Source organism: Phocoena phocoena, chromosome 16 (assembly GCF_963924675.1).
Source record: "Phocoena phocoena chromosome 16, mPhoPho1.1, whole genome shotgun sequence".
NCBI classification, from domain to species: domain Eukaryota; kingdom Metazoa; phylum Chordata; class Mammalia; order Artiodactyla; family Phocoenidae; genus Phocoena; species Phocoena phocoena.
The window spans coordinates 82,536,889-82,563,352 of NC_089234.1; the positions used below are offsets into that span (position 1 = coordinate 82,536,889).

Here is a 26,464-nt window from a genome sequence, read left to right on the forward strand (position 1 = left end):
GCCCGTCATGACCTGGGTTCTGTCAGACTCATAGGACCAGGGGAGCCCAGAGGCAATCCATACCAAGACGGTGCCTCCAGGCTGAGCCCCAGCAGGACAAGAGGGCACACGTGAGCCGTGTGAGCAGGAGCCAGACCCCTGCCCCCACCACGGCTGCACCTGTCACACCTCTCCCCACCTCAACTGACACGAATAGCCACGTGGTGGCGGCGGTCCCGTCAAACCAGATGCAGCAGGAAGCAAGTGTCCACACTTGATGATGAGGGGTTGGCTCGGTGAGAGAATTCAAGCCAGAAAATGGATGGCAACTCCGTTGTAGCCACACTCAGCAGTTACCTTGAAAGACAGCGGTATGGGGGAGCCTTCCCGATGGGCAGTGTACCTGACTGCACGTGCTGAGTCAAAGGAAAAGCAGCCCAGGATAAAAATATATATGGACTCACGGGCAGTGGTGAATGACCTGGCTGGCTATTTTGGGCACCTGAAAGACCAAGGATGAGGAGGTCTGGGATGGAGGACGCCTATGTGGATGGACATCAGGGTGTGGGCTCAGGGTGGGAAGACCTGGAGAGCGCACACCACGCCGAGCAGAAAGCATCCACCACACAAGAGGCGCCCGCCAGTCAGCTACATCGACAGACGGACTCAGCCTGTGGACATCAGCCAGCCTTTGTCATCAGCCACCCCAGCACTGGAAAGAAGGTCACAGAACTGGAGTGGCGGTAGTGCCAGAGATGGACAGCCGACGTGAGCCCCATGGCGTGGACTCCTACTTGCCAAGGCTGATCTAGATACCTCTGCCTCTGAACGTCCAACCTCCCAGCGACTGAAACCATCCCAGAGACCCTGCAGTGGCACTATTTTCTGATAGAACCAATCAGCCACTTAGCGGCAAGTTTACAGCATCCTGGGAAGGTGTACAACTTGTCCTACAGGAATAAGCACTTATTCCAGGCTGGATTGCCCTTCCTGTCCACAGAACCTCAGCCAGCACCACACTTGGGGGCTGTGAAGTTTCTGACCCACCTAGCGTTCACCCTAGAGACCCACTTCAGCATCCTGCACATCCCAGCCCCGGCGGGACCCAGCACTCGAGGTCCTGCCCCCAGCACAGCGGAGGGGCTCGTTTGGAAACAGCCCTCTGCCGCCAGGCTGAGATACCATCTTCCAGGTCGTGTGCTCTGAGCCGGAGGCCTCAGCGGCGGCATCTCCAGTAGAGAGGACGCAAGGGTCCGAGAACCAAAGGGCAGGAGTGGGAGTGTCCTGCTTCCCATCCTTCTCCAGGGCCCACTGGGGGCCTTCCTGCTGGCCATCCCTCCCCCTCTGCACTCTGGAAAGCCAGGGGACACAACGAAGTGCCCACCGAGCTACAGGATATGGCTGCTTTGTGCCCATGTGTCCAGAGACCCAGAGGTAAGGGGACAAGCCCCACCTTGGCAGGGGTAATTGGCTCTGAGCACCACTAGGGGTAGAGCTGCCGCCCCACAGCAAGGGCAGCAGTCACCGCGGTGATCCACTTGGGACCACTGTGACCAGGAACGGTCAAGTGCAGCAACACCAACCCGAGAAGAGGATCGGATCCTCAGAGACGAGGGCTGGGGTCACACCACCAAGCCAGCCACCAGGACTAGCAGGACAGATAGAGGAGGGCAGGAGGAATTGAACGGACGGTGGCGGAGGGGCCAGCGCGCATCGTCATGGCCCTGAGTCCTCGAGAAGCAACAGACCGTAGTTAGCCCCACTGCCCAGGAGCCCTGGAGCACCTGAGCGGAGGCCTGTGGCAGGCGGTAGCGGGGCTGCCAGGGTGGGTGCGCTTGAATCTCCCTCCAAGACAGAGCCCACTGCCAGTGACACTGTAGCCACAGCGTCTGGGGGCTCCATCCAGCCTTCAATCGCGGCCATGCCCTTCCAGGCAGCCCCCAGCCAAGGACTGGCCAGGACCGTGTTTGCCCAAAGTGGGACTCCTTTAAGGGACAGCCTTGACCCTGGCCCTCCCGTTGAGCTGACCAAAGCTTCGCCAGATTGCCAGCCTAGGCGAGGGCCCTCCCTGCCCAGCCCTGCGGCTTTCCTCTGTGCCTTCCACACGCGTGCGTCAGGCCCACATTGTGACCTGCGAGCTTTTCCCGCTCAGTTTTGCTTCCTCTCCTTGGGTCTTTCGCAAGCTTTCCCCCGCCCCATGCGTCTCCTATCACTGCCAGAACGTGTTACCACAAACCCGGTGGCTGCACACGATAGCAGTTCGTTGTCTTACAGTTCTGGGGGCTAGAAGTCCGAAATCGAGGTGTCAGTAGAGCCGCGCTCCCCCTGAGGACCGAGGGAGGAATCGGTCCCAGCTTCCGGGGGCCCCTAGCTCTTGGGGTGCCCCTCGGCTCGTAGCCATGTCACCCGTCTCCACCTCCGTCCTGAACGTGGCACTCTGTCCTGTGTGTCTGCTTCTCTTTAGTCGTGTCGGACTAAAGGCCCAGCCTGCTCCAGGGTGACCGCCTCACAGCTTACATTTTGATCACATCTGCAAGGATCCTCTTTCTAAATAAAGTCACGTTCACGGCCACCAGGGGTTAGGATTCCAACGTATCTTTTTTTCTTGGGGGCAGGACCCGATTCAACCCACACGCCCCCACCAGCCCACTCGCATTCACTGTCTGCTTCCAGAGGCCCCAACTGACACAAGAGGTAAAAAGGTGATTGACAGGTCAATTCAGTTTACATAGAGAATGGATTATTCAGCCATTTAGTGGAATGCACCAAGTTTGACTTTATTGGTCATTTCCTTAAAGCCCAGCTACTGTGAAGCCTACTGTGATGTGTGGATTTCTATCAGATGGAAAAGGTCAGCCCAGAGGTTACTGCCCTGTAGGACATTAACCCATTTTGTCTCTACTAGCCAATTCGTTTCAGTGTTCCCGGGACTGACTATATAAATCTCTGTTCCTCAAATTCCCTTTTAAACCAGACTTGTTATCTTACTGGTTCCCCCATTAATTACAAGTTGAATAAAATCTTTGACAGGTGTTCCTTTCGTACATATTTGAGAGTCACACTGCAAACTTGTTGACATTGTGCTTTACAGCACCTTGGACCTCCCTGGGACCATGAACTCACCCCCTGCATCCCGCCTCCCGGGAGCCGTGGGCAACCCACCCTGAAAGAACAAATTTCTGTGGGCCAGCCTTGCAGAAAAACCACGAGCCCATAATCTTGACACCATAAATGCTTAATGCTCAAAGGTGACAAATTTTCATTGCATTTCATCACCTGATAAATCTATGAAGTTGGTGACGAATAGGAAATTGAAGAAGGCCATTTACAGAGCTGTTCAAATTCAGATTTTGCATGCTAGAATAACGCACTGCCGACAGTTTGATAGGGCTCTGCTACCTAATTCAAACCTCACTATGAGCGACATTACACACATTTTTACAGATGAGAAAACTGAGTCTCAAAGGAAAGTAAGCAATCGGTCCATCTCAGGCACTGCAGGAAGTCAAGTCCACATTTCCAGCCTCTACACCAGCCTTCCTCACGTCTAAACTGCTGAAGAGGGTTCTCTTCCTAAAGGTTACATCACATGTGTTTTACCTAAATACGTGTGAATCTATTAATAATTATGCACACACAGAAAATAATGGGACATCTACCAGGAATTTCTAAAGTAAATACCCCCATCATTTCTCTGTATCTTAGCACAATACAAATCATTACAAACTCAAAAGTGAATCCAAACTCTAAAGTGAATCATGTTTATTCTTTCTTTTTTTTTTTTATGTTGAAGTATACTTCATTTACAATGTCATGTTAGTTTCAGGTATATAGCACAGTGTGTGTGTGTGTGTGTATATATATATGTATATATATATATATATATATATGTATATATATATATTCTTTTACAGATTCTTTTCCCTTTTAGATTATTACAAAATATCGAGTAGAGTTCCCTGTGCCGTACAGTAGATCCTTGCTGATTATCTATTTTATATACAGTAGTGTGTATATGTTGATCCCAGCCTCCCCCCACCCCCTTTCCCCTTCGGTAACCATAAATTACTTTTCTATGTCTGTGAGTCTATTTCTATTTTGTAAATAAGTTCATCATTTTTTTTAGATTCCATATACAAGTGATATCATATGATACTTGTCTTTCTCTGTGTAACTTACTTCACTTAATATGATAATCTCTAGGTCCATCCATGTTGCTGCAAATGGCATTATTTCATTCTTTTTTATGGCTGGGTAATATTAAATTGTATATATGTACCACATCTTCCTTATCTATTTATCTCTCGATGGACATTTAGGTTGCTTCCATGTCTTGGCTATTGTAAATAGTGCTGCTATGAACACTGGGGTGCATGTGTCTTTTCGAATTAGAGTTTTCTCCAGATATATGCCCAGGAGTGAGAATGCAGGATCATATAGTAATTCTGTTTTTAGTTTTTTTAAGGAGCCTCCATACTGTTCTCCATAGTGGCTGCACCAATTTGCATTCCCACCAATGGTGTCGGAGGGTTCCCTCTTCTCCACCCCCTCTCCAGCATTTATTATGTGTAGACTTTTCCATGACGGCCACCTGAAGGGAGTGAGGTGACACCTCACTGTGGTTTTGATGTGCGTTTTTCTAATCATTAGCAATGTTGAGCACTTTTGCATGTGCCTGTTGGACGTCTGTATGTCTTCTTTGGAGAAATGTCTATTTAGATCTTCTGCCCGTTTTTTGATTGGGTTGTTTGGTTTTTTTTGATATTGAGTTGTATGAGCTGTTTATATATTTTGGGAATTAATCCCTCGTCAGTCGCATAATGTGCAAATATTTTCTCCCATTCTGTGGGCTTTTTTTTTTTAATGGTTTCCTTGGCTCTGCAAAACTTTTAAGTTTAATTAGGTCCCATTTGCTTATTTTTGTTTTTATTTTCATTACTCTAGGAGACGGATCCAAAAAGATATTGTTGTGATTTATGTGGAAGAGTGTTGTGCCTATGTTTTCCTCTAGGAGTTTTATAGTATACGGTCTTACATTTCAATCATGTTTCTTTAACACAAGGGTAACATATTCCCCTAACACCTTCTCAGTCTGTGAGTATGTGGTGTGGCAGTTATCAAGCCTGGAAAGCATACCCTGAATTGGAGACACAGAAGACCAGTGCTTGATTCAACCTAAGATGCTCAAGTGGGCTGTGTGCACAGGACGAGGGTGGCTGCGCTGGGATCAGCCTACACTCCCACCATTTGTCAGGACGGGATACACAAACGCTTCCTGAAGACCGGATGTGGGTCATGCCAGAGAGTGCTATCATGTGGTCATCTTGTGCCCTACAGATACTCTGCAAAGCCCAAGGGGACCCAATAGCAAGATGCTGGAGGCCAAGGCTAAATTCTTAGGGGCTGAGGAAGGAGGACCAAATGAGCATCCCGAATAGTGACGCATCAGCCTGGATCAGGGGAACAAGGGTCCCCAACAGCAGGACTCTCCTGGGATCCTGTGGTATCACCTGCAGAAGGCAACTGACTCATTAGTCAGTTTCAAACATCTACCCTGCCCGGAGAGCATCCTGGACCATGCCAGTTCAAAGAGGGGCTTTCCTACTCTATACGCCGCTCTGCCCCGACCCTTTTCCAACACTGGAGTGCGTCCAAGGAACTGGACGGGATGCAGGAGCAGGAAGACGGGGAGCAAAGAAGAGGCTCTGAGGGCAAGACGGGGAGAGAGTGGAGAAGCCAGCCACCTGCCCCACCCGCACTGCGGAAGGGAAGGAGATCTGGTGCAGAGCTAGAACTGACTGTTACCTCAGAATAGCAGGACATCCTTGTGCCTGCCTGAGTTTCTTCCAGGAACAAGGGAAGATTACCTCTGCTCAATAACCTTTGTACGGACTGTAGGAGACAAAAGTAAAACTGAATTTCCAGTGTGTTACAAATACCGCTTGTTTCACATACCAGCTATATGTATATTAACGCCCAGTAGGAAGGAAACCTGTTTAGCTTGGGCTTAATGTGTTTATTAAGAAAATTCATCCAAATTTTGGAAAGAGGAAAAAAGGGATTATGAGTTGTTGTTTCAGTGTCTCGCTCACTTTCTAACAAGCTTGCTAGAAAAACCTTCTTCTGACTTGCTACTTAGTATTGGTTAGGATGTTTTAAAGTTCTAAAGGAGATTAACTTGAAGAAAACTGATAGCACAGCAACTGATATTTGTCTTAGAGCAGAGCTCACGCCCAAAAGTATCATTTATTGCCCTGTGGGAAATTAGCCATGTTTGTAGTAATGCAGTAATCTCATTCTACATTTAAAAATAAAGTCTTTCCTGGGCTTCCCTGGTGGCGCAGTGGTTGAGAGTACGCCTGCCGATAGCCGGGGACACGGGTTCGTGCCCCGGTCCGGGAAGATCCCACATGCCACGGAGCGGCTGGGCCCGTGAGCCATGGCCGCTGAGCCTGCGCGTCCGGAGCCTGTGCTCCGCAACGGGAGAGGCCACAACAGTGAGAGGCCCGCGTACCGCAAAAATAAATAAATAAAAAAAATAAAATCTTTCCTGATTAACAAATGGACTCTTGTTCCTCACATGCTCCTTGAGGCTTTACCATCCTGTTGGTAAATGACTTTAATCAACCCTTGACACATTTTGATTTTATATTTGTATGAGATATTCATGCTTTGTAACTTTTTGAAAATTAAACTTTACAACTGTTTCCAAAACTTACTTAGCTGCCAAAACACTACTAGCTTTTTCCCCTAATCTCATTAAGCCCACTGACATCCCTGGGGACCAGATCTCAAGGAATCTGATTTGGAAATTGCCACAAAGGCAGTCTGTCAGCCAGGAGAACAAAGGAAGTGCCTGGTTTGTAAATAGGCATGATGACCCTTGTTGATTAAGCCAAAGGAAGATTTCAGGCCATCCAAAAAAGACTAAAAATTGAGACAGCGTCCCAATTCACACACTCCTCTCATCCCCTAATCATCCCTGAGAGTAAAGTGAGGTATTGCTGTTTAGGAAAATGCAACTAGCATAAACATCCTCATGTCAAATATTTAATTAGGTATTTGAACTTTGGTGTAGATACATGTAGGAACATATGAGGTTGTTTTCTAATTAAAAGAGAGGGTTTTTTTGTGGTTTTTTTTTTTTGCATTACGCGGGCCTCTCACTGTTGTGGCCTCTCCCATTGTGGGACACAGGCTCCGGACGCGCAGGCTCAGCGGCCATGGCTCACAGGCCCAGCCGCTCCGCGGCATGTGGGATCCTCCCGGACGGGGGAACGAACCTGCGTCCCCTACATCGGCAGGTGGACTCTCAACCACTGCGCCACCAGGGAAGCCCAAGAGTTCTTTTTTATTGAAGGCTACTTGGAAAAGACCAATAATCACTAAAGTAAATATTAGAATTACAGGTAACTACACCTTCAGAGAGAATTGAGCCATGTTCAGCTGTTTAATCAACTGTTGGCATTTGCAGAATCAGGATGAAACCTAAGATGCTATTAATGTCATCTCCTTTCTTCATTTAACAATGTCATAAATATTGTCATTAAATATTGTTCTGCATGATTTTTAATGGCCTCGAAGTTGTCCATTGTAGGGAGGTACCAAAATTTATTTTATGAATCTTGAACTGTGGACCATTCAGTTTGCTACAAATTCCTAACAATTTCTTTAGGTTAAGTTCCTAGAAGTGGAACATTAAAATGAAGTGTATTTGTCGAGGTTTTTTTTAACATGGTGCCAAATAGTCCTCCCAAAAGATTGTACAATTAAGAATTCCACCAATCGGTGTATGAGTGTGCTGTTTCCATACATTCTCCACAATACTGGGTATGGTACCTTTAAATATTTTGCTGAATTTTTAAAATTGAATTATAGTTGATTGACAATATTGTGCTAGTTTTCAGTGTACAACAAAGTGATTCAGTTATATATATATAAACATTATATATATATAAATGTTCTTTTAACATTATAAAATTTTTTAAATTCTAAAATTATATTTAAAAAAATTTAATTTAAAATTTTTAAAATTATAATTAGAAATTTTTTTAATTAAAAATTTTTTTTTCATTAAAAAATTTTAAATCTTAAAAATTTTAGGGGGAGGAGCTTCAAGATGGCAAAAGAGTAAGACCACCTTCCTCCCCACAAATACACCAGAAATGCATCTACACGTGGAACAACTCCTACAGAACACCTACTGAACGCTGGCAGAAGACCTCAGACCTCCCAAAAGGCAAGAAACTCCCCACGTACCTGGGTAGGGAAAAAGAAAAAAGAATAAACAGAGACAAAAGGATAGGGATGGGACCTGCACCAGGGGGAGGGAGCCACGAAGGAGGAAAGGTTTCCACACACTAGGAGCCCCTTCGCGGGCGGAGACTGTGGGTGGTGGAGGGCGAAAGCTTCGGTGCCGCGGGGGAGAGAGTAGCAACAGGGGTGCGGAGGGCAAAGCGGGGAGATTCCCACACAGAGGATCAGGGCCGACCAGCATTCACCAGCCCGAGAGGCTTGTCTGCTCCCCCGCCGGGGCGGGCAGGGCTGGGAGCTGAGGCTTGGGCTTTGGTCGAAGCGCAGGGAGAGGACTGGGGTGGCGGCATGAGCACAGCCTGCAGGGGGTTAGTGCTCCACGGCTGGCCGGGAGGGAGTACGGAGAAAAGTCTGGACCTGCCGAAGAGACAAGAGACTTTTTCTTCCCTCTTTGTTTCCTGGTGCGCGAGAAGAGAGGATTAAGAGCGCTGCTTAAAGGAGCTCCAGAGACGGGCGTGAGCCGTGGCAATCAGCACGGACCTCAGAGACGGGCATGAGACGCTAAGGCTGCTGCCGCCACCAAGAAGCCTGTGTGCGAGCACAGGTCACTATCCACACCTCCCTTCCGGGGAGCCTGTGCGGCCCGCCACTGCCAGGGTCCCGGGATCCAGGGACAACTTCCCCAGGAGAACGCACAGCGTACCTCAGGCTGATGCAACGTCATGCTGGCCTCTGCCGCTGCAGACTCGCCCCGCACTCCGTGCCCCTCCATCCCCCCGGCCTGAGTGAGCCAGAGCCCCTAAATCAGCGGCTCCTTTAACCCCGTCCTGTCTGAGCAAAGAACAGACGCCCTCCGGAGACCTACACGCACAGGTGGGGCCAAATCCAAAGCTGAGCCCTGGGAGCTGTGCGAACAAAGAAGAGAAAGGGAAATCCCTCCCAGCAGCCTCAGGAGCAGCGGATTAAATCTCTATAATCAACTTGATGTACCTGCATCTGTGGAATACCTGAATAGACAACGAATCCTCCCAAATTAAGGAGGTGGACTTTGGGAGCAAGATAGTTTATTTTTTCCCCTTTTCCTCTTTTTGTGAGTGTGTATGTGTATGCTTCTGTGTGAGATTTTGTCTGTATAGCTTTGCTTTCACCATTTGTCCTAGGATCTGTCCGTCCGGTTTTTTTTTTTAATTTAAAAAAATTTTTTCTTAATAATTATTTTTTATTTTAATAACTTTATTTTATTTTATCTTTATTTTATTTTATCCTCTTTCTCTCTTCCTATTTTTTCTCCCTTTTATTCTTACCCGTATGGAGGACAGGCTCTTGGTGCTCCAGCCAGGCGTCAGTGCTGTGCCTCTGAGGTGGGAGAGCCAAGTTCAGGACACTGGTCCACAAGAGACGTCCCAGCTCCATGTGATATCAAACGGCGAAAATCTCCCACAGATCTCCATCTCAATGCCAAGACCCAGTTCCACTCAATGACCAGCAAGCTACAGTGCAGGACACCCTATGCCAAACAACTAGCAAGACAGGAACACAACCCCACCCATTAGCACAGAGGCTGCCTAAAATCATAATAAGGCCACAGACACCCCCAAATACACCACCAGACGTGGACCTGCCCGCCAGAAAGACAAGATCCAGCCTCATCCAGCAGAACACAGGCACTAGTCCCCTCCACCAGTAAGCCTAAACAACCCGCTGAACCAACCTTACCACTGGGGGCAGACACCAAAAACAACGGGTACTACGAACCTGCAGCCTGCAAAAAGGAGACCCCAAACACATTAAGTTGATCAAAATGAGAAGACAGAAAAACACACCGCAGATGAAGGAGCAAGATAAAAAGCCACCAGACCTAACAAATGAAGAGCAAATAGGCAGTCTACCTGAAAAGGAATTCAGAATAATGATAGTAAAGATGATCCATAATCGTGGAAATAGAATGGAGAAAATACAAGAAACATTTAACAAGGACCTAGAAGAACTAAAGAGCAAACAGTGATGAACCACACAATAAATGAAATTAAAAATTCTCTAGAAGGGATCAATAGCAGAATAACTGAGGCAAAAGAATGGATAAGGGACCTGGAAGATAAAATAGTGGAAATAACTACTGCAGAGCAGAATAAAGAAAAAAGAATGAAAAGAACTGAGGACAGTCTCAGAGACCTCTGGGACAACATTAAATGCATGAACGTTCAAATTATAGGGGTCACAGAAGACGAAGAGAAAAAGAAAGGGACTGAGAAAATATTTGAAGAGATTATAGTTGAAAACTTCCCTAATATGGGAAAGGAAATAGTTAATCAAGTCCAGGAAGCGCAGAGAGTCCCATACAGGATAAATCCAAGGAGAAACACAAGACACATACTAATCAAACTATCAAAAATTAAATACAAAGAATATTAAAAGCAACAAGGGAAAAACAACACATAAGGGAATCCCCATAGGATAACAGCTGATGTTTCAGCAGAAACTCTGCAAGCCAGAAGGGACTGGCAGGACATATTTAAAGTGGCGAAGGAGAAAATCCTACTACCAAGATTACTCTACCTGGAAGGATCTCATTCAGAGATGATGGAGAAATTAAAACCTTTACAGACAAGCAAAAGCTAAGAGAATTCAGCACCACCAAACCAGATTTACAACAAATGCTAAAGGAACTTCTCTAGGCAGGAAACACAATAGAAGGGAAAGACCTACAATAATAAACCCAAAACAATTAAGAAAATGGTACTAGGAACATACATATCGATAATTACCTTAAATGTAAATGGATTAAATGCTCCAACCAAAAGACATAGACTGGCTGAATGGATACAAAAACAAGACCCGTATATATGCTGTCTACAAGACACCCACTTCATACCTAGGGACACATACAGACTGGAAGTGAGGGGATGGAAAAAGATATTTCATGCAAATGGAAATCAAAAGAAAGCTGGAGTAGCAATTCTCATATCAGACAAAATAGACTTTAAAACAAAGACTATTACAAGAGACAAAGAAGGACACTACATAATGATCAAGGGATCAATCCAAGAAGATGTAACAATTGTAAATATTTATGCACCCAACATAGGAGCACCTCAATACATAAGGCAAACACTAACAGCCATAAAAGGGGAAATCGATAGTAACACAATCATAGTAGGGGACTTTAACACCCCACTTTCACCAATGGACAGATCATCCAAAATGAAAATAAATAAGGAAACACAAGCTTTAAAGGATACATTAAACAAGATGGACTTAACTGATATTTATAGGATATTCCATCCAAAACAACAGAATACACATTCTTCTCAAGTGCTCATGGAACATTCTCCAGGATAGATCATATCTTGGGTCACAAATCAAGCCTTGGTAAATTTAAGAAAACCGAAATCGTATCAAGTATCTTTTCCGACCACAACGCTATGAGACTAGATATCAATTACAGGAAAAAATCTGTAAGAAACACAAACACATGGAGGCTAAACAACACACTACTTAATAACCAAGAGATCACTGAAGAAATCAAAGAGGAAATAAAAAAATACCTAGAAACAAATGACAATGAAAACACAATGACCCAAAACCTATGGGATGCAGAAAAAGCAGTTCTAAGAGGGAAGTTTATAGCAATACAATCCTACCTTAATAAACTAGAAACATCTCAAAAAAAGAACCTAACCTAACACCTAAAGCAATTAGAGAAAGAAGAACAAAAAAAACCCAAAGTTAGCAGAAGGAAAGAAATCATAAAGATCAGAGCAGAAATAAATGAAAAAGAAATGAAGGAAACGATAGCAAAGATCAATAACCCTAAAAGCTGGATCCTTGAGAAGATAAAAAAAATTGATAAACCATTAGCCAGACTCATCAAGAAAAAAAGGGAGAAGACTCATATCAATAGAATTAGAAATGAAAAAGGAGAAGTAACAACTGAGACTGCAGAAATGCAAAGGATCATGAGAGATTACTACAAGCAGCTATATGCTAATAAAATGGACAACCTGGAAGAAATGGACAAATTATTAGAAATGCACAACCTTCCGAGACTGAACCAGCAAGAAACAGAAAATATGACCAGACCAATCACAAGCCCTGAAATCGAAACTGTGATTAAAAATCTTCCAACAAACAAAAGCCCAGGACCATTTGGCTTCACAGGTGAATTCTATGAAACATTTAGAGAACAGCTAAAACCTATCCTTCTCAAACTCTTCCAAAATATAGCAGAGGGAGGAACACTCCCAAACTCATTCTACGAGGCCACCATCACTCTGATACCAAAACCAGACAAAGATGTCACAAAGAAAGAAAACTACAGGCCAATATCACTGATGAACATAGATGCAAAAATCCTCAAGAAAATACTAGCAAACAGAATCCAACAGCACATTAAAAGGATCATAAACTATAATCAAGTGGGGTTTATCCCAGGAATGCAGAGTTCTTCAATATACGCAAAACAATCAATGTGATCCACCACACTAACAAACTGAAGGAGAAAAACCATATGATCATCTCAATAGATGCAGAGAAAGCTTTTGACAAAATTCAACACCCATTTATGATAAAAACCCTCCAGAAATTAGGCATAGAGGGAACTTTCCCCAACATAATAAAGGCCATATATGACAAACCCACAGCCAACATCGTCCTCAATGATGAAAAACTGAAAGCATTTCCACTAAGATCAGGAACAAGACAAGGTTGCCCACTCTCACCACTCTTATTCAACATAGTTTTGGAAGTTTTAGCTACAGCAATCAGAGAAGAAAAGGAAATAAAAGGAATCCAAATCGGAAAAGAAGAAGTAAAGCTGTCACTGTTTGCAGATGACATGATACTATACATAGAGAATCCTAAAGATACTACCAGAAAACTACTAGAGCTAATCAATGAATTTGGTAATGTAGCAGGATACAAAACTAATGCACAGAAATCTCTTGTATTCCTATACACTAATGATGAAAAATCTGAAAGTGAAATTAAGAAAACACTCCCATTTACCATTGCAGCAAAGAGAATAAAATATCTAGGAATAAACCTACTTAAGGAGACAAAAGACTTGTATGCAGAAAATTATAAGATACTGACAAAAGAAATTAAAGATGATACAAATAGATGGAGAGCTATACCATGTTCTTGGATTGGAAGAATCAACATTATGAAAATGACTCTACTACCCAAAGCAATCTACAGATTCAATGCAATCCCTATCAAACTACCACTGGCATTTTTCACAGAACTAGAACAAAAAATTTCACAATTTGCATGGAAACAGAAAAGACCCCAAATAGCCAAAGCAATCTTGAGAAAGAAAAACGGAGCTGGAGGAATCAGGCTTCCTGACTTCAGGCTATACTACAAAGCTACAGTAATCAAGACAGTATGGAACTGGCACAGAAACAGAAAGATAGATAAATGGAACAGGATAGAAAACCCAGAGATAAACCCACGCACATATGGTCACCTTATGTTTGATAAAGGAGACAAGAATATACAGTGGAGAAAAGACAACCTCTTCAATTAGTGGTGCTGGGAAAACTGGACAGCTACATGTAAAAGAATGAAATTAGAACACTCCCTAACACCATACACAAAAATAAACTCAAAATGGATTAAAGACCTAAATGTAAGGCCAGACACCATCAAACTCTTAGAGGAAAACATAGGCAGAACACTCTAAGACATAAATCACAGCGAGATCCTTTTTGACCCACCTCCTAGAGAAATGGAAATAAAAACAAAAATTAACAAGTGGGACCTAATGAAACTTAAAAGCTTTTGCACAGCAAAGGAAACTATAAACAAGATGAAAAGACAACCCTCAAATGGGAGAAAATATTTGCAAATGAAGCAACTGACTAAGGATTAATCTCCAAAATATAAAAGCAGCTCATGCAGCTCAATATCAAAAGAACAAAAACCCAATCCAAAAATGGGCAGAAGACCTAAATAGAAATTTCTCCAAAGAAGACGTAAAGATGGCCAACAAACACAGTAAAAGATGCTCAACATCACTAATCATTAGAGAAATACAAATCAAAGCTACAATGAGGTATCACCTCACACCAGTCAGAATGGCCATCATCAAGACATCTACAAATAATAAATACTAGAGAGGGTGTGGAGAAAAAGGAACCCTCTTGCACTGTTGGTGGGAATGTAAATTGATACAGCCACTATGGAGAATGGTATGGAGGTTTCTTAAAAAACTAAAAATAGAACTACCATACGACCCAGCAATCCCACTACTGGGCATATACCCTGAGAAAACCATAATTCAAAAAGAGTCACGTACCAAAATGTTCATTGCAGCTCTATTTACAATAGCCAGGACATGGAAGCAACCGAAGTGTCCATCAACAGATGAATGGATAAAGAAGGTGTAGCACATATATATAATGGAGTATTTCTCAGCCACAAAAAGGAACAAAACTGAGTTATTTGTAATGAGGTGGATGGACCTAGAGACTGTCATACAGAGTGAAGTAAGTCAGAAAGAGAAAAACAAATACCGTATGCTAACACATATATATGGAATCTAAAAAAGTAGTCATGAAGAACCTAGGGGCAAGACGGGAATAAAGATGCAGACCTCCTAGAGAACAGACTTGAGGATACGGGGAGGGGGAAGGGTAAGCTGTGACAATGTGAGAGAGTGGCATGGACATATATACACTACCAAACGTAAAATAGATAGCTAGTGGGAATCAGCCGCATACTACAGGGAGATCAGCTCGGTGCTTTGTGACCACCTAGAGGGGTGGGATAGGGAGGGTGGGAGGGAGGGAGACGCAAGTGGGAAGAGATATGGGAACATATGTATATGTATAACTGATTCACTTTGTTATAAAGCAGAAACTAACACACCATTGTAAAGCACTTATACTCCAATAAAGATGTTTATAAAAAGAAAAGAAAAAAAATTTAAATTAAAAAAATTTTTTTAATTCTAAAATTTTAAAAGATTAAAAATTTAAAGCATTAGGGCTTCCCTGGTGGCGCAGTGGTTGAGAGTCCGCCTGCCAATGCAGGGGACATGGGTTCGTGCCCTGGTCCGGGAAGATCCCAGATGCCGCGGAGCGGCTAGGCCCGTGAGCCATGGACGCTGAGCCTGTGCGTCCGGAGCCTGTGCTCCGCAACGGGAGAGGCCACAACAGTGAGAGGGCCGCATACCGCAAAAAAAACCAACCAAACAAACAAAAAACATTAAAACATTATATATGTAAATGTTGTTTTTCAGATTCTTTTCCATTATAGGTTGTTACAAGATACTGAATATAGTTCCCTGTGCTATAAAGTAAATACTTGTTGTTTTAAATATCTTGGTTCATTTAATATATTGGTTAATGCAACTGGTTTATTTAGTAGGGAGAGACTGGTATCTCATGGCTTTAATTCGCACTTAATTACTAGGTAAGGTCAGTACTTTTTCATATATTTTGGCCATGTTTTCCTAGTTGTATGTTTATTTTTCTACATGAACTTCAGTATCAAATTGATTGGGTCCTAGAAAAGATTTAGTGGTATTTTTATTGAGGTCATGTTAAATTCATAAATTAACTTATAGAAAACTAATGTGTTTATGATACTGAGATGTTCCATCTAAGAACACTGGATATTTTTCCATTTGTTTAAAATTCACTGTTGTATCTTTTAGAAGTGTTTCAAAGTATCCCCATATAAATTTTGCACGTTTTTATGTTTATTCCTAAATACATTTTCTATATTATATTTTCTAAATGGCAATTGTGTATCTGAAGCCTCTTTTTCTTTTAAGAAATTTATTTCTTTTATTTATTTATTCTTGGCTGCATTGGGTCTTCGTTGCTGCACACGGGCTTTCTCCAGTTGTGGCGAGCGGGGGCTACTCTTTGTTGCATGCATATGCTTCTCATTGCGGTGGCTTCTCTTGTTGCAGAGCGCGGGGTCTAGGCACGCAGGCTTCAGTAGTTGTGGCACAAGGGCTCAGTGGTTGTGGCTCACAGGCTTTAGAGAGCAGGCTTAGTAGTTGTGGCGCACAGGCTTAGTTGTTCTGCAGCATGTGGGATCTTCCTGGACCAGGGCTCGAACCCGTGTTTCCTGCATTGGCAGGTGGATTCTTAACCACTGCGCCACCAGGGAAGCCCCTCTTATTTTTTGTATGCTGATATTGTACAATATTTTGCTATCTTAATGAAACTTTTTGTTGAGTCAGCTTTAATTTTGATTCTCTGAGGCTATTTAGGGTTACTATCATATCATTTGCATTTTTTTTTTTTTTACCAATTCTCCTGTCTCCTTTTATAATTAGCATTGGTTAATACCTCTAGTATCAATACAATGTTAAGTAGTAATGTACATAATGGGCATCCTTTTCCTGTTCCTGATCTTAATAGAAATGCCTCTAGTATTTCCCCTCTAAGTAGATGGTAGTTTAGAGCTATGATATACGACATATATATGAGTAGGAATAGGAGTTGAATTTTGTCAATGATTTTTCAAAATCTAGAGAGATGATATTATTTTTCTCCTTAAATCTGTTACTATGGTATATACAGTTGACCCTTGAACAACATGGGTTTGAACTGTGTGGGTCCACTTATACTCAAATTGTTTTCAATAGTAAATACTATAGTACTGCACAATCCACGATCGGTTGAATCCTCAAATGTAGAGCTGGGGATACAGAGGATCTTCAGATAATGGATAAACTATGTATACCAAGGGCCAACTATAAATTATTCTTAGATTTTTTAACTGTACAGAGGGTTGGTGCCCCTAACCTGCATGTTATTCAAGGGTCAATTGTACTGTATTAATGAATTTCCAAATATTGAACCAACCTTGTATTTAGGATTAAATTGTATTTGGACATGATGCATTATTTCCTTAATGTGGTGGTACATTCTGTTTACTAATATTTTGTTTAGTATCTGTCTGCTGAATTGTGTCTACCTAAAATGTTGAAGTCCTAAGCTACAGTACCTCAGAATGTGACTGTGTTTGGAGATAGGGTCTTTAAAGAGGTAATTAAGTTAAAATGAGGTCTTTAGGGTGGGTCTCAATCCAATGTGACTGGTTTTCTTATAAGAAGAAGACATTTGGACCAAGACAGGCATGCATACAAAAGAAAGGCCGTGTGCAGACTCAAGGAGAAGGTGGCCATCTGCAAGCCAAGGAGAGAGGCCTCAGAAGAAACAAAACCTGCTCTCACCTTATCTTGGACTTTCAGCCTCCAGGACTGTGAGAAAATAAATGTCTGCTGTTTAAGCCACCCAGTCTATAATATTTTGTTCAGGCAGCCCTAACAAATAATAAAGTATCTTAGCCTTGATAATCGTAAGTGACATCAGTCTGTAATTGTTTCTGTATTATTTTAATCAGGAATCAGTATCAACATTATACTGGCTTTATAAAAGTTTTCCCCAACATCACTTAGTTGAAGTTCATCCTCTAACAGACTCTTCAAGTGGGGCTCATAAACTCTGTTTTTCCCAAGCTTTTGCACGTTCAAATCAATTTTTCTATAGTCTTGATACTTGAAGGAGAATATAGTGGGTTGAATAGTGTCCCACAAAGAGAGATGTTCAAGGGACTTCCCTGGTGGTCCAGTGTCTAAGACTCCGCCCTCCCAATGCAGGGGGCCCAGGTTTGACCCCTGGCCAGGGAACTAGATCCCATATACAGCAACTAAGAGTTCACATGCCACAAATAAAGATCCCGCGTGCTGCAACTAAGACCCGGTACAGCCGAATAAATAAATTAACATCAAAAAAAAAGAGAGAGGGCTTCCCTGGTGGCGCAGTGGTTGAGAGTCCGCCTGCCAATGCAGGGGACGCGGGTTCGTGCCCCGGTCCGGGAAGATCCCACATGCCACAGAGCGGCTGGGCCTGTGAGCCATGGCCGCTAAGCCTGCGCGTCCGGAGCCTGTGCTCCGCAACGGGAGAGGCCACAACAGTGAGAGGCCCACGTACCGCCAAAAAACAAAAAAAAAAGAGAGAGAAAGAGATATTCAAGTGCTAACCCCTGGTACCTGTGCATCAACTTATTTGGAAATTGGGTTTTTGCAGATATAATTATCTGCAAATCTTGGGATGAGAGTATCCTTGATTTAGGATGGACCTGAAATGCAATGGCTGGTGTTCTTCTAGAGAAAAGAGGGTGAGATTTTAAACAGAGACACAGAGGGGAAGACCATGTGAAGACAGAGACAGACTGTAGTTATGCAGCTACAAGCCAAGAATGTCGAGAGTTGCTGGCACCCACTGGCAGCTAGGAGTGAGGCATGGAACAACAGATTGTCCCTCGGAGCCACCAGAAGAAACCAATCCTGCCAACACCTTGATTTCAGACTTCTGGCCTCCAGAACTCTGAGAGAATAAATGTCCATTGTTTTAAGCCACCAAGTTTGGTAATTTGTTATGATAGCCCTAGGCAACTAATACAGACTAAAATCTTTAGTTCATACTTTTCTTTTCTGTGCTGCTCCATGGTTGCCTTACTTTGTGTGTTACTTTGGAGAAGTCTGAAGTCTGTCTAGTTCTCTTGCCCTTGCAAGGTATTTAACCCTTTTGCCTGGAGGCTTTGAGAATTTTTTTTTTTATTATTATTTTTTTTCTGCAGTATGCGGGCCTCTCACTGTTGTGGCCTCTCCCATTGCGGAGCACAGGCTCCAGACGCGCAGGCTCAGCGGCCATGCCATGGCTCACGGGCCCAGCCGCTCCGCGGCACGTGGGATCTTCCCGGACCGGGGCACGAACCCGCGTCCCCTGCATCGGCAGGCAGACTCTCAACCACTGCGCCACCAGGGAAGCCCAAGAATTTTTTCTCTATCTTTAAGGTCTAATCTACCACAATGTCTCAGAATTGACCATTCTCCGTTAATTTTCTCAAGTGGCTGCGGGTTCTTTATGTATTTTTATAGACAATGATGGAGATTGTTTTTTTATTTTTATTTATTTATTTATTTATTTATGGCCACACTGCATGGCTTGCGGGATCTCAGTTCCTCAACCAGGGACTGAACCCTGGCCACGGCAGTGAAAGCACCAAATCCTAACCACCAGACCACCAGGGAACTCCCCCATATTTTGCTTTTAGGTAATCTTTTGCTATTTTAAAAAATTTCTTCTTCCTTTTTTTTCTTATCTTTGTTTTCTTAGTCAATAGTTTTAACTGATTTTTGAATAATGGTGAAAAATCCAAGTTACAGGACACCTACCCTTATACCCCATTCACTTCTCCCCAGAGGCAACCACTGTTACTTGTGTATCCTTCCAAATATATTCTATGAATATATGAATATTAGTGTATTTATATTTTTTGTCAGTGTATTTATATGTATATATTTTTACACAAATACACTATATTATACATGCAGCCCTGCACCTTGCTATTTTCATTGTACATCTAGGGTATGGTTCCAAACTGGTGCATGTAGAGCTGCCTCATTTTTTTGAAGACTGCATGGTCTTCCATTGCATGAATGTACCTCAATTTATTTAACTAATGCCCTAATGCTGGACTGTAATTTACAGTCTTGCTATTATAAACAATACTGTAATAAATATTTGGTACATATTTATCATTCCACACATGTGGGAGTATATATATAGCCTAAATTCCTAGAAGTGACACACCTATTAGAATGGCTAAAATCCAAAACACTGACTAAAATCCAAAACACCAAATGCTGACGAGGATGTGGAGCAACAGGAACTCCCATTCATTGCTGGTGGGAACGCAAAATATACAGACACTTTGGGAGGAAGTTTGGCAGTTTCTTACAAAACTAAGATCCAACAGTGGTGCTCCTTTGTGTTTACCCAAAGGAGTTGAAAACTTACATCCACACAGAAAACTGCCCACAGATGTTTATAGCAGCTTTATTCATAATTGTCAAAATTAGGAAGCAACCAAGATGTCCTTCACTAGGTGAATAGGTTAATAAACTGTGGTACATCCAGGCAATGGAATATTAGTCAATAATAAAAAGAAATGAACTATCAAGCCATGAAAAGTCATGGAGGAAACTTAAATGTACATTATAAGTGAAAGAAGATAATCTGAAATGCTACATGCTGTATGATTCCAACTATATTATATGGAATTCTGGAAAAGGCAAAACTATGGAGACAGTAAAAAGATCAGTGGTTGTAGGGGGTTGGAGGGAGGGAGGGATGAATAGGCAAAGCACAGGGGATTTTCAGAGCACTGAAAATACTCTCTATGATACTATTACGGTGGATACATGTCATTATACACTTGTTAAAATCCATAGCATGTACAGCAGCAAGAGCGAACCCTAATGTTTGCTATGGACTCTGGGTGATGATGATGCATCAATGTAGGTTCATCCATTGTAACAAATGTCCCGTCTGGTGGGGGTGTGGTGGTTAGGGGGCTGTGCTGTGTGTAGGAAAAAGGGGTCCATGGGAACTCTCTGTACTTTCCACTCAATTTTGCTGTGAACATAAAACTGCTCCAGGAAAATAAAAGTCTATTTTTTTAAATCCTGGGGGCATCTGCAGGATCAAAGGATATATGCATTTAAATTTTTAATAGATATAAGAGCTTTCCAGAACTACTGTGGCAATTTACATCAGCCTTGCCTATTTTTATACCTCACTCTCATCAATACAATATAGTTGAACTTTTTGATCGTCACTAAATTGTTAAAGGAATAGGGTATCTGCTTGCCATTTTAATTTTCGTGTCTCATTATAAATTAGATAGAGCACCTTTTTTTTCTTTTTTTTAATATGTCTGAGCCATTTGAATTTCCTTTTGGGTGAAGTGCCTGTTCATTTTCTTTGCCCATTTTTCTATTAGGTCTGAACCTAATTTTATAGTTAGAAATCTACAAATTGGAATGGGAACAATGGTTTTAAGATCTTATATTTTGGATCGAAAAATACAGTTATCACATACCCTGCAGTCAACCTTGCATCTTTAAGCATGAGGTGAAACTAGAACTGAATGAGAAAAGTAATAGGGTATGGGTACTTTTTCTGTATATCTGGGTACAACCTCAGCCTCTTAACATAAGAAAAAATGCCATACCTAAATGTTATAAAGAGCATAGAATCAGGTGCACCGTCTAGTTTCATTTATGCTGTCTTTTGTGGAACAGTCCCGAGCTACATTTCATTAGATCATGCAAGGTTCTTTGTGTAGCCTGAAATCTGGACAGCTGCTGAACATACTTTTTGGTAAAATAAAGTTAAGCATTGTACCAGATGTGATCTGCAAATTGACTATTTAAAGTAGCCTGAATAAGGACTTCCCTGGTGGCGCAGTGGCTAGGACTCTGTTCTCCCAGTGCGGGGGGGCCCGGGTTCCATCCATTGTCAGGGAACTAGATCCCACATGCATGCCGCAACTAAGAGTTTGCATGCCACAACTAAGGAGCCCACGTGCCACAACTAAGACCCAGTGCAACCAAATAAATAAATAGATAAATATTTTTAAAAAATAAATAAATAAAGTAGCCTGAATAACTCAGTTGCTTTTTTGGCCAAACATAAGTAAGTGGACAAACAGTGAGCATGTGTTGCAGTATCAGACGAGATACTGACCTTTGTACTACTTTCCTAGAGCTACCTTAATAAAACAAAAACAAACCGGGTGTTAAATCAAATTTATTGTCTCATGGCTCTAGAGGGTAGAATTCTGAAATCAAGGTTTTGGAGGGCCACGCTCCCTTTGAAACCTGTAGGGAATCCCTCCTTGCCTGTTGGCAGTTTCTGGTGATTTGTTGGCCATCTTTGGTGTTCCTTGGCTTGCAGCTGTATAACTGCCATCTCTGCCTTTGTCATCACGTGGCATTTTCCCCGTGTGTCTCTGTCTTCACATGGCCACCTTCTTACAAGGACACCCTACTCCATCTCCAAAATGACCTCATCTGAACTATATCTGCAATAACTCTATTTCCAAGTAAGATCCCATTCTGAAGTACTGGGGTTTAGGATTTCAACATACCTTTTTTGGAGGGACACAATTTAACCCATAACAACCTTTCTCTAGAATCTTTTGGGAGAAGGTGAGAGAGACAAGGTAAAAGCCAAAGAGGCTGACACCTTCTACATACATTGCATTAGCCTGCCTGAGCCATATCGGCATTTGCTGTAAGCACAGGGTGGATGACTTACCAAAAGCTTAATTTCAGAGGAACTTACAAAGCACTTCTGCCCCACGTGGATCCTAGTCCTTTCGTTTGTGATTCACTGAACTGCATGCTCCACCTTCAGCCATCACCCTGCCACTCTGTCCCTGACAGGATGAGCTGCAAGCTGCAGAGAAAAAGAAATGAACTAAGAAGGGTCAAATGATCCCCCATTAGATCACAGATCAGACTGCAGGCCGGGGAGACTTCTGTCTGCTTCCCGTGCTATTGTGCTCTGAGGGGGGCCCCCCTCCTGTTGTCCACCTTGTCGCCCTTTGAGAGCGACAAGGACCCACACGTGGAGCTGTTCCTGAAGTAGTCTCAACTGATCTCAAGTTTCAGCCAAAAGACATCCTTTTTGAATTCGACACCTATTGGCCGCCTAACCTATTAAGTATCTATTCACCAAGGGCCAGATTTTACTACTTGGTTCAGTCACCCCTCTGCAGAGAGCCCTTTCTGTCTCACTGTGGGTAGCATCTGAACTTCTGCTTGTTGTCTCAGAATTAATGTGCAGCCTTTCCTTGCTTTCCTGAGGAATTTTGTACTACTAATCCACTCACATCTAAGTGGTTTTATTCCTTCTTTCCCAAACTCACCTTAGAGCATTTCTTGCCCTTTTCAGTGGCCAAGGAATTTCATCCTAACTTCTAAAAAGGCAGTGAGAAGTTATCCTTATTTTAAAATGGGAATACACACACATACACACATACACATATATATAAAATTGCCAATATATATTGAATATATATATTTAGAGCAGGCCATAGTTTTTTTTTTTTTTGGTGTGATGACTATATAAGTCCAGATGAGCCTTCAGCCAATTATTATTCCCTGCTCCATTCCCCCATTGTATTTTTTTTAAAGAGCCATGGACGTTTTCTTTAGATTCTTTGCTAGTAAATAAAAAAATTCTTGCCTTGAATATCATATGATAGCTGGGTGGGGTTTTTTTTTTTTTTTAAGCATGACAGTTTTGTCAGGGATAATTTTCATATTATCAGCTGACTGTTAGAAATGCAAGCAACACAGAGAGTTTTGGTTTTTTCATCAGCTACACTTGAGGTATTTTTCTTTTGACTCCAGGCCCCAGAGATTGCTGGTTGAAAAGGCCTGGCAGACTTCATTCCAGGGAAGGCAGAAAGCAAAGGCCAGTCCTGCCTTCCCCAGCGATCAGCAGCAGCAGTTTTCTGGAAAGTAGGAAACAGAAAAGAAGAGGAAGATTAGATTTGAGTTAAAATTGTCACTTTCTCTCCAACTGGGAAGGTCATTCTCTGACATGACGTGGGGTATGAGGCACTGTATCTCTCTTGTTTGCAGAAGTCACCTAACAAAATCTTTCCCAGTAGGACATACCTACTCATAAATCAGCAGTGTCAGCTTCAATCACAGCTTGCATTCTAGAATGCAGACACCAGGGAGAGGCTGACCTAAGGTAACCTGGGAGGACTCCATGACCCCCTGGCTCTCAGAGGTTGGAATTTAGAGGATGGCATGCTTCCTGCTGTCTTCACAGGGGCATTTAGAGTGCGATTTAATCCCGCATTATCTTTCCATTATGGGTACTTCTCCTCAAAAGTCCTACAGTCCTTATCTACCAGGGCCCCAAGTAGGGGGCGGTAAGTGAGGCACTCTCCTAGGGGCAAAACTTAGGGGAACCCTAAATAGCCCCAGTAATCAAGATCAACGGTATTTTAACGCAAAAAAAAATTAAACAAACAAATTGGCAAACAAAGCCTATAACTGCTTGATTTTGGAAATAAAGCTTCCAGGGCTGGGATCAAGGTGAGGACAGAGAGGTGGGCTCGTACAAGTGCGGGGGCAGATCCTGCATTTGATATTTTGATATATTGTTCATTATGGGGTTTTTTGCATTAATTTTGGCCTTTAAAAAATTTTTAACTAAAATACTTATCTTGATTATTGACTTTTTTTTTCGAATCCATAAATACTGCAACTGAGGCAATTGCCTCTCACTGGCCTCACCCGAGTCCCGGCCTTTAAAATACTGACGAGTCAACAAAAAGCTATCCATCTTCCCGAACCACGACTCTTAGATAAGGACCAGGCTCCGGGGTACAGACACCCTGCCGTGAAGTCTCCGCGTCCCAGTGGGTTTAGACCCTCCCCTCCTCCTTTCCGCGCTCGGGTATTAAAACACTGCGCGTTCTGCCCGGCCTTACTCGGAGCGGCCGGCGCGCCCGGGCCACGTCCGCTCCCGCACGTCTGTCCACGTTATGAGATGACCCCTTCCTTCTCAGAGACCCAAGTTTCACTCACCGCCAAGCCCGTCCCGCACAGCGGTCCCCAGGCCCGCGCACTGCCGCAGCGCGCTGTCCGCCCGCCTCTTTCAGGCGCCGGGCCCGTGTGATCGCGCCTGCGCGCTCCGCCGTGCGCGGGCGTGAGAAAGGGCCCGCGCCGCTCCCAGGTTCTTCCGGAGGGGCAGAGGAGGGCGAAACTGCTCCCCGCGCGGCAGTGCGCAGGCGTAGCGGCGCGCGGCGCTTTCTTCCGCCTCAGCCACCGCGGCTCCGGCGGCGCGCCAGTCGCTGGGCTGCCCGGTGGGGGGCGCTGCGGGCCGGGGCGCCCGGGGGTGGTCGGGGCCGGGCTCGCCGCCCCGGGGCGGGGCCGCGCGGGCCGGGATGGGGCGGGCGTCGGGGCGGTGGTCCAAGCCGGCGAGCGGCGGCGGCGAGCACAGGAGAGGCTGCGGACCGAGGCGCAAGGTTTGGACACGGCGCCATGCGCGGCCCCCCGGCCTGGCCGCTGCGGCTGCTCCTGAGGCGGGGCCCAGCCGCCCGCGCCCCCGGGACCCGGCCGCCGCCGACGCTCCTGGCGCCGGCGCGGCTTGGGGACTCGGGGCCATCGCTCCTCGAGGGTGGCGAAGCCGCGCGAGCCCCGCGGTGCCGGGCGGGACGCTGCCCGGGCGGGGGTCCCGGCAGCCCCGCGGGCGGCGCGGGCCTGGCGCGGCTCCTGGCGCTGTGGACGCGGCCCTCCGGGCCCTCCAGGTGCGGGGCGCTCGCCGGGCCCGGCGTCCCCCGGCTCCCGCGCGCCGCGCTCCCCGGTGGCCCAGCGGCGGTCGCGCGGGCCGGGGGCGAGGCTTGGCTGCGCGAGCCGCCCTTGCCTGCGGCCGCGGCGACCCCCGGACACGACCCGCTGCAGCGGCCCGTGGCTGCCGGGCGCTCGGAGGCCCAGAAGCTCCTAAGGCTGGCGCAGCCCGAGCGCCGGAGGCTGGCAGGTAGGGCCCCGTCCCTCCCCTCGGTCACCGCGACCTTACACACGCGAGGTCCGGGGCCGCCGAGAGGGTCACTGCGGTGGCGGCAGGGGGACCCGGGGCCACTGGAAACGGTGCGGAGGACGGGGTGCCTCTACCTGGGCGTCCCCACCTGGAGCGCGGACAGAGCGCGCCTGCTGTAGCGGTGTGGAGCCGGCAGGCCCGCCGGGAATCTGCTCCCAGAGCTAATGTTTGTTTTCTTATCTTGGTACATATTATACAAATGGGGCAGCATCTCAGTGTTGCAGTTTTCGGGTCTGTTCCATTTTTACTTTGCTGGCGTTCTCAGAATGACCTGGGTTTTTTCCCCGTATCTTTGTAAAATTAATCCTAGCCCCAAATAAACCAGTGTTGTCATATGTGCGTGCTTCAGGCAAGTTTATTAAGCAGCCAACAATATTTTTATTCTGTGAAGCAAAGCAGTGTAAAGTTTTCAGGTTTTTCCCCTGCTTTTGTCTCCTGGGTGGTAGGCAGGAAGTTACTAAGTTCTTATCAGAAGAGTCAACACTGGTCGTGATCAGTGATCTGTAAACTCCAGAAGTGTTGAGAAACTGTGACTCATAACCCAACTAAATCATAATTAAGTAATTTTTAAAAAGAAATCAAAAGGAATATTTTTAGGGCTTCCCTGGTGGCGCAGTGGTTGGGAGTCCGCCTGCCGATGCAGGGGACACGGGTTCGTGCCCCGGTCCGGGAAGATCCCACATGCCGCGGAGCGGCTGGGCCCGTGAGCCATGGCCGCTGAGCCTGCGCGTCCAGAGCCTGTGCTCCGCAACGCGAGAGGCCACAACAGTGAGAGGCCCGCGTACCGCAAAAAA

The 26,464-nt window shown here is 44.7% G+C and overlaps 1 protein-coding gene across 1 annotated transcript in view; it reads left to right on the forward strand.

Moving 5' to 3' along the window:
• The first annotated feature begins 495 nt into the window (after window positions 1–495).
• ABCB10 (ATP binding cassette subfamily B member 10) overlaps window positions 496–26,464 on the forward strand; it is a 55,578-nt gene continuing 29,609 nt past the window's right edge. Inside the window, exons 1-2 of the mRNA XM_065893940.1 lie at window positions 496–722; window positions 24,733–25,610. Coding sequence (XP_065750012.1) covers window positions 496–722; window positions 24,733–25,610 — 1,105 coding nt within the window. The remainder of the gene's footprint in view (window positions 723–24,732; window positions 25,611–26,464) is intronic.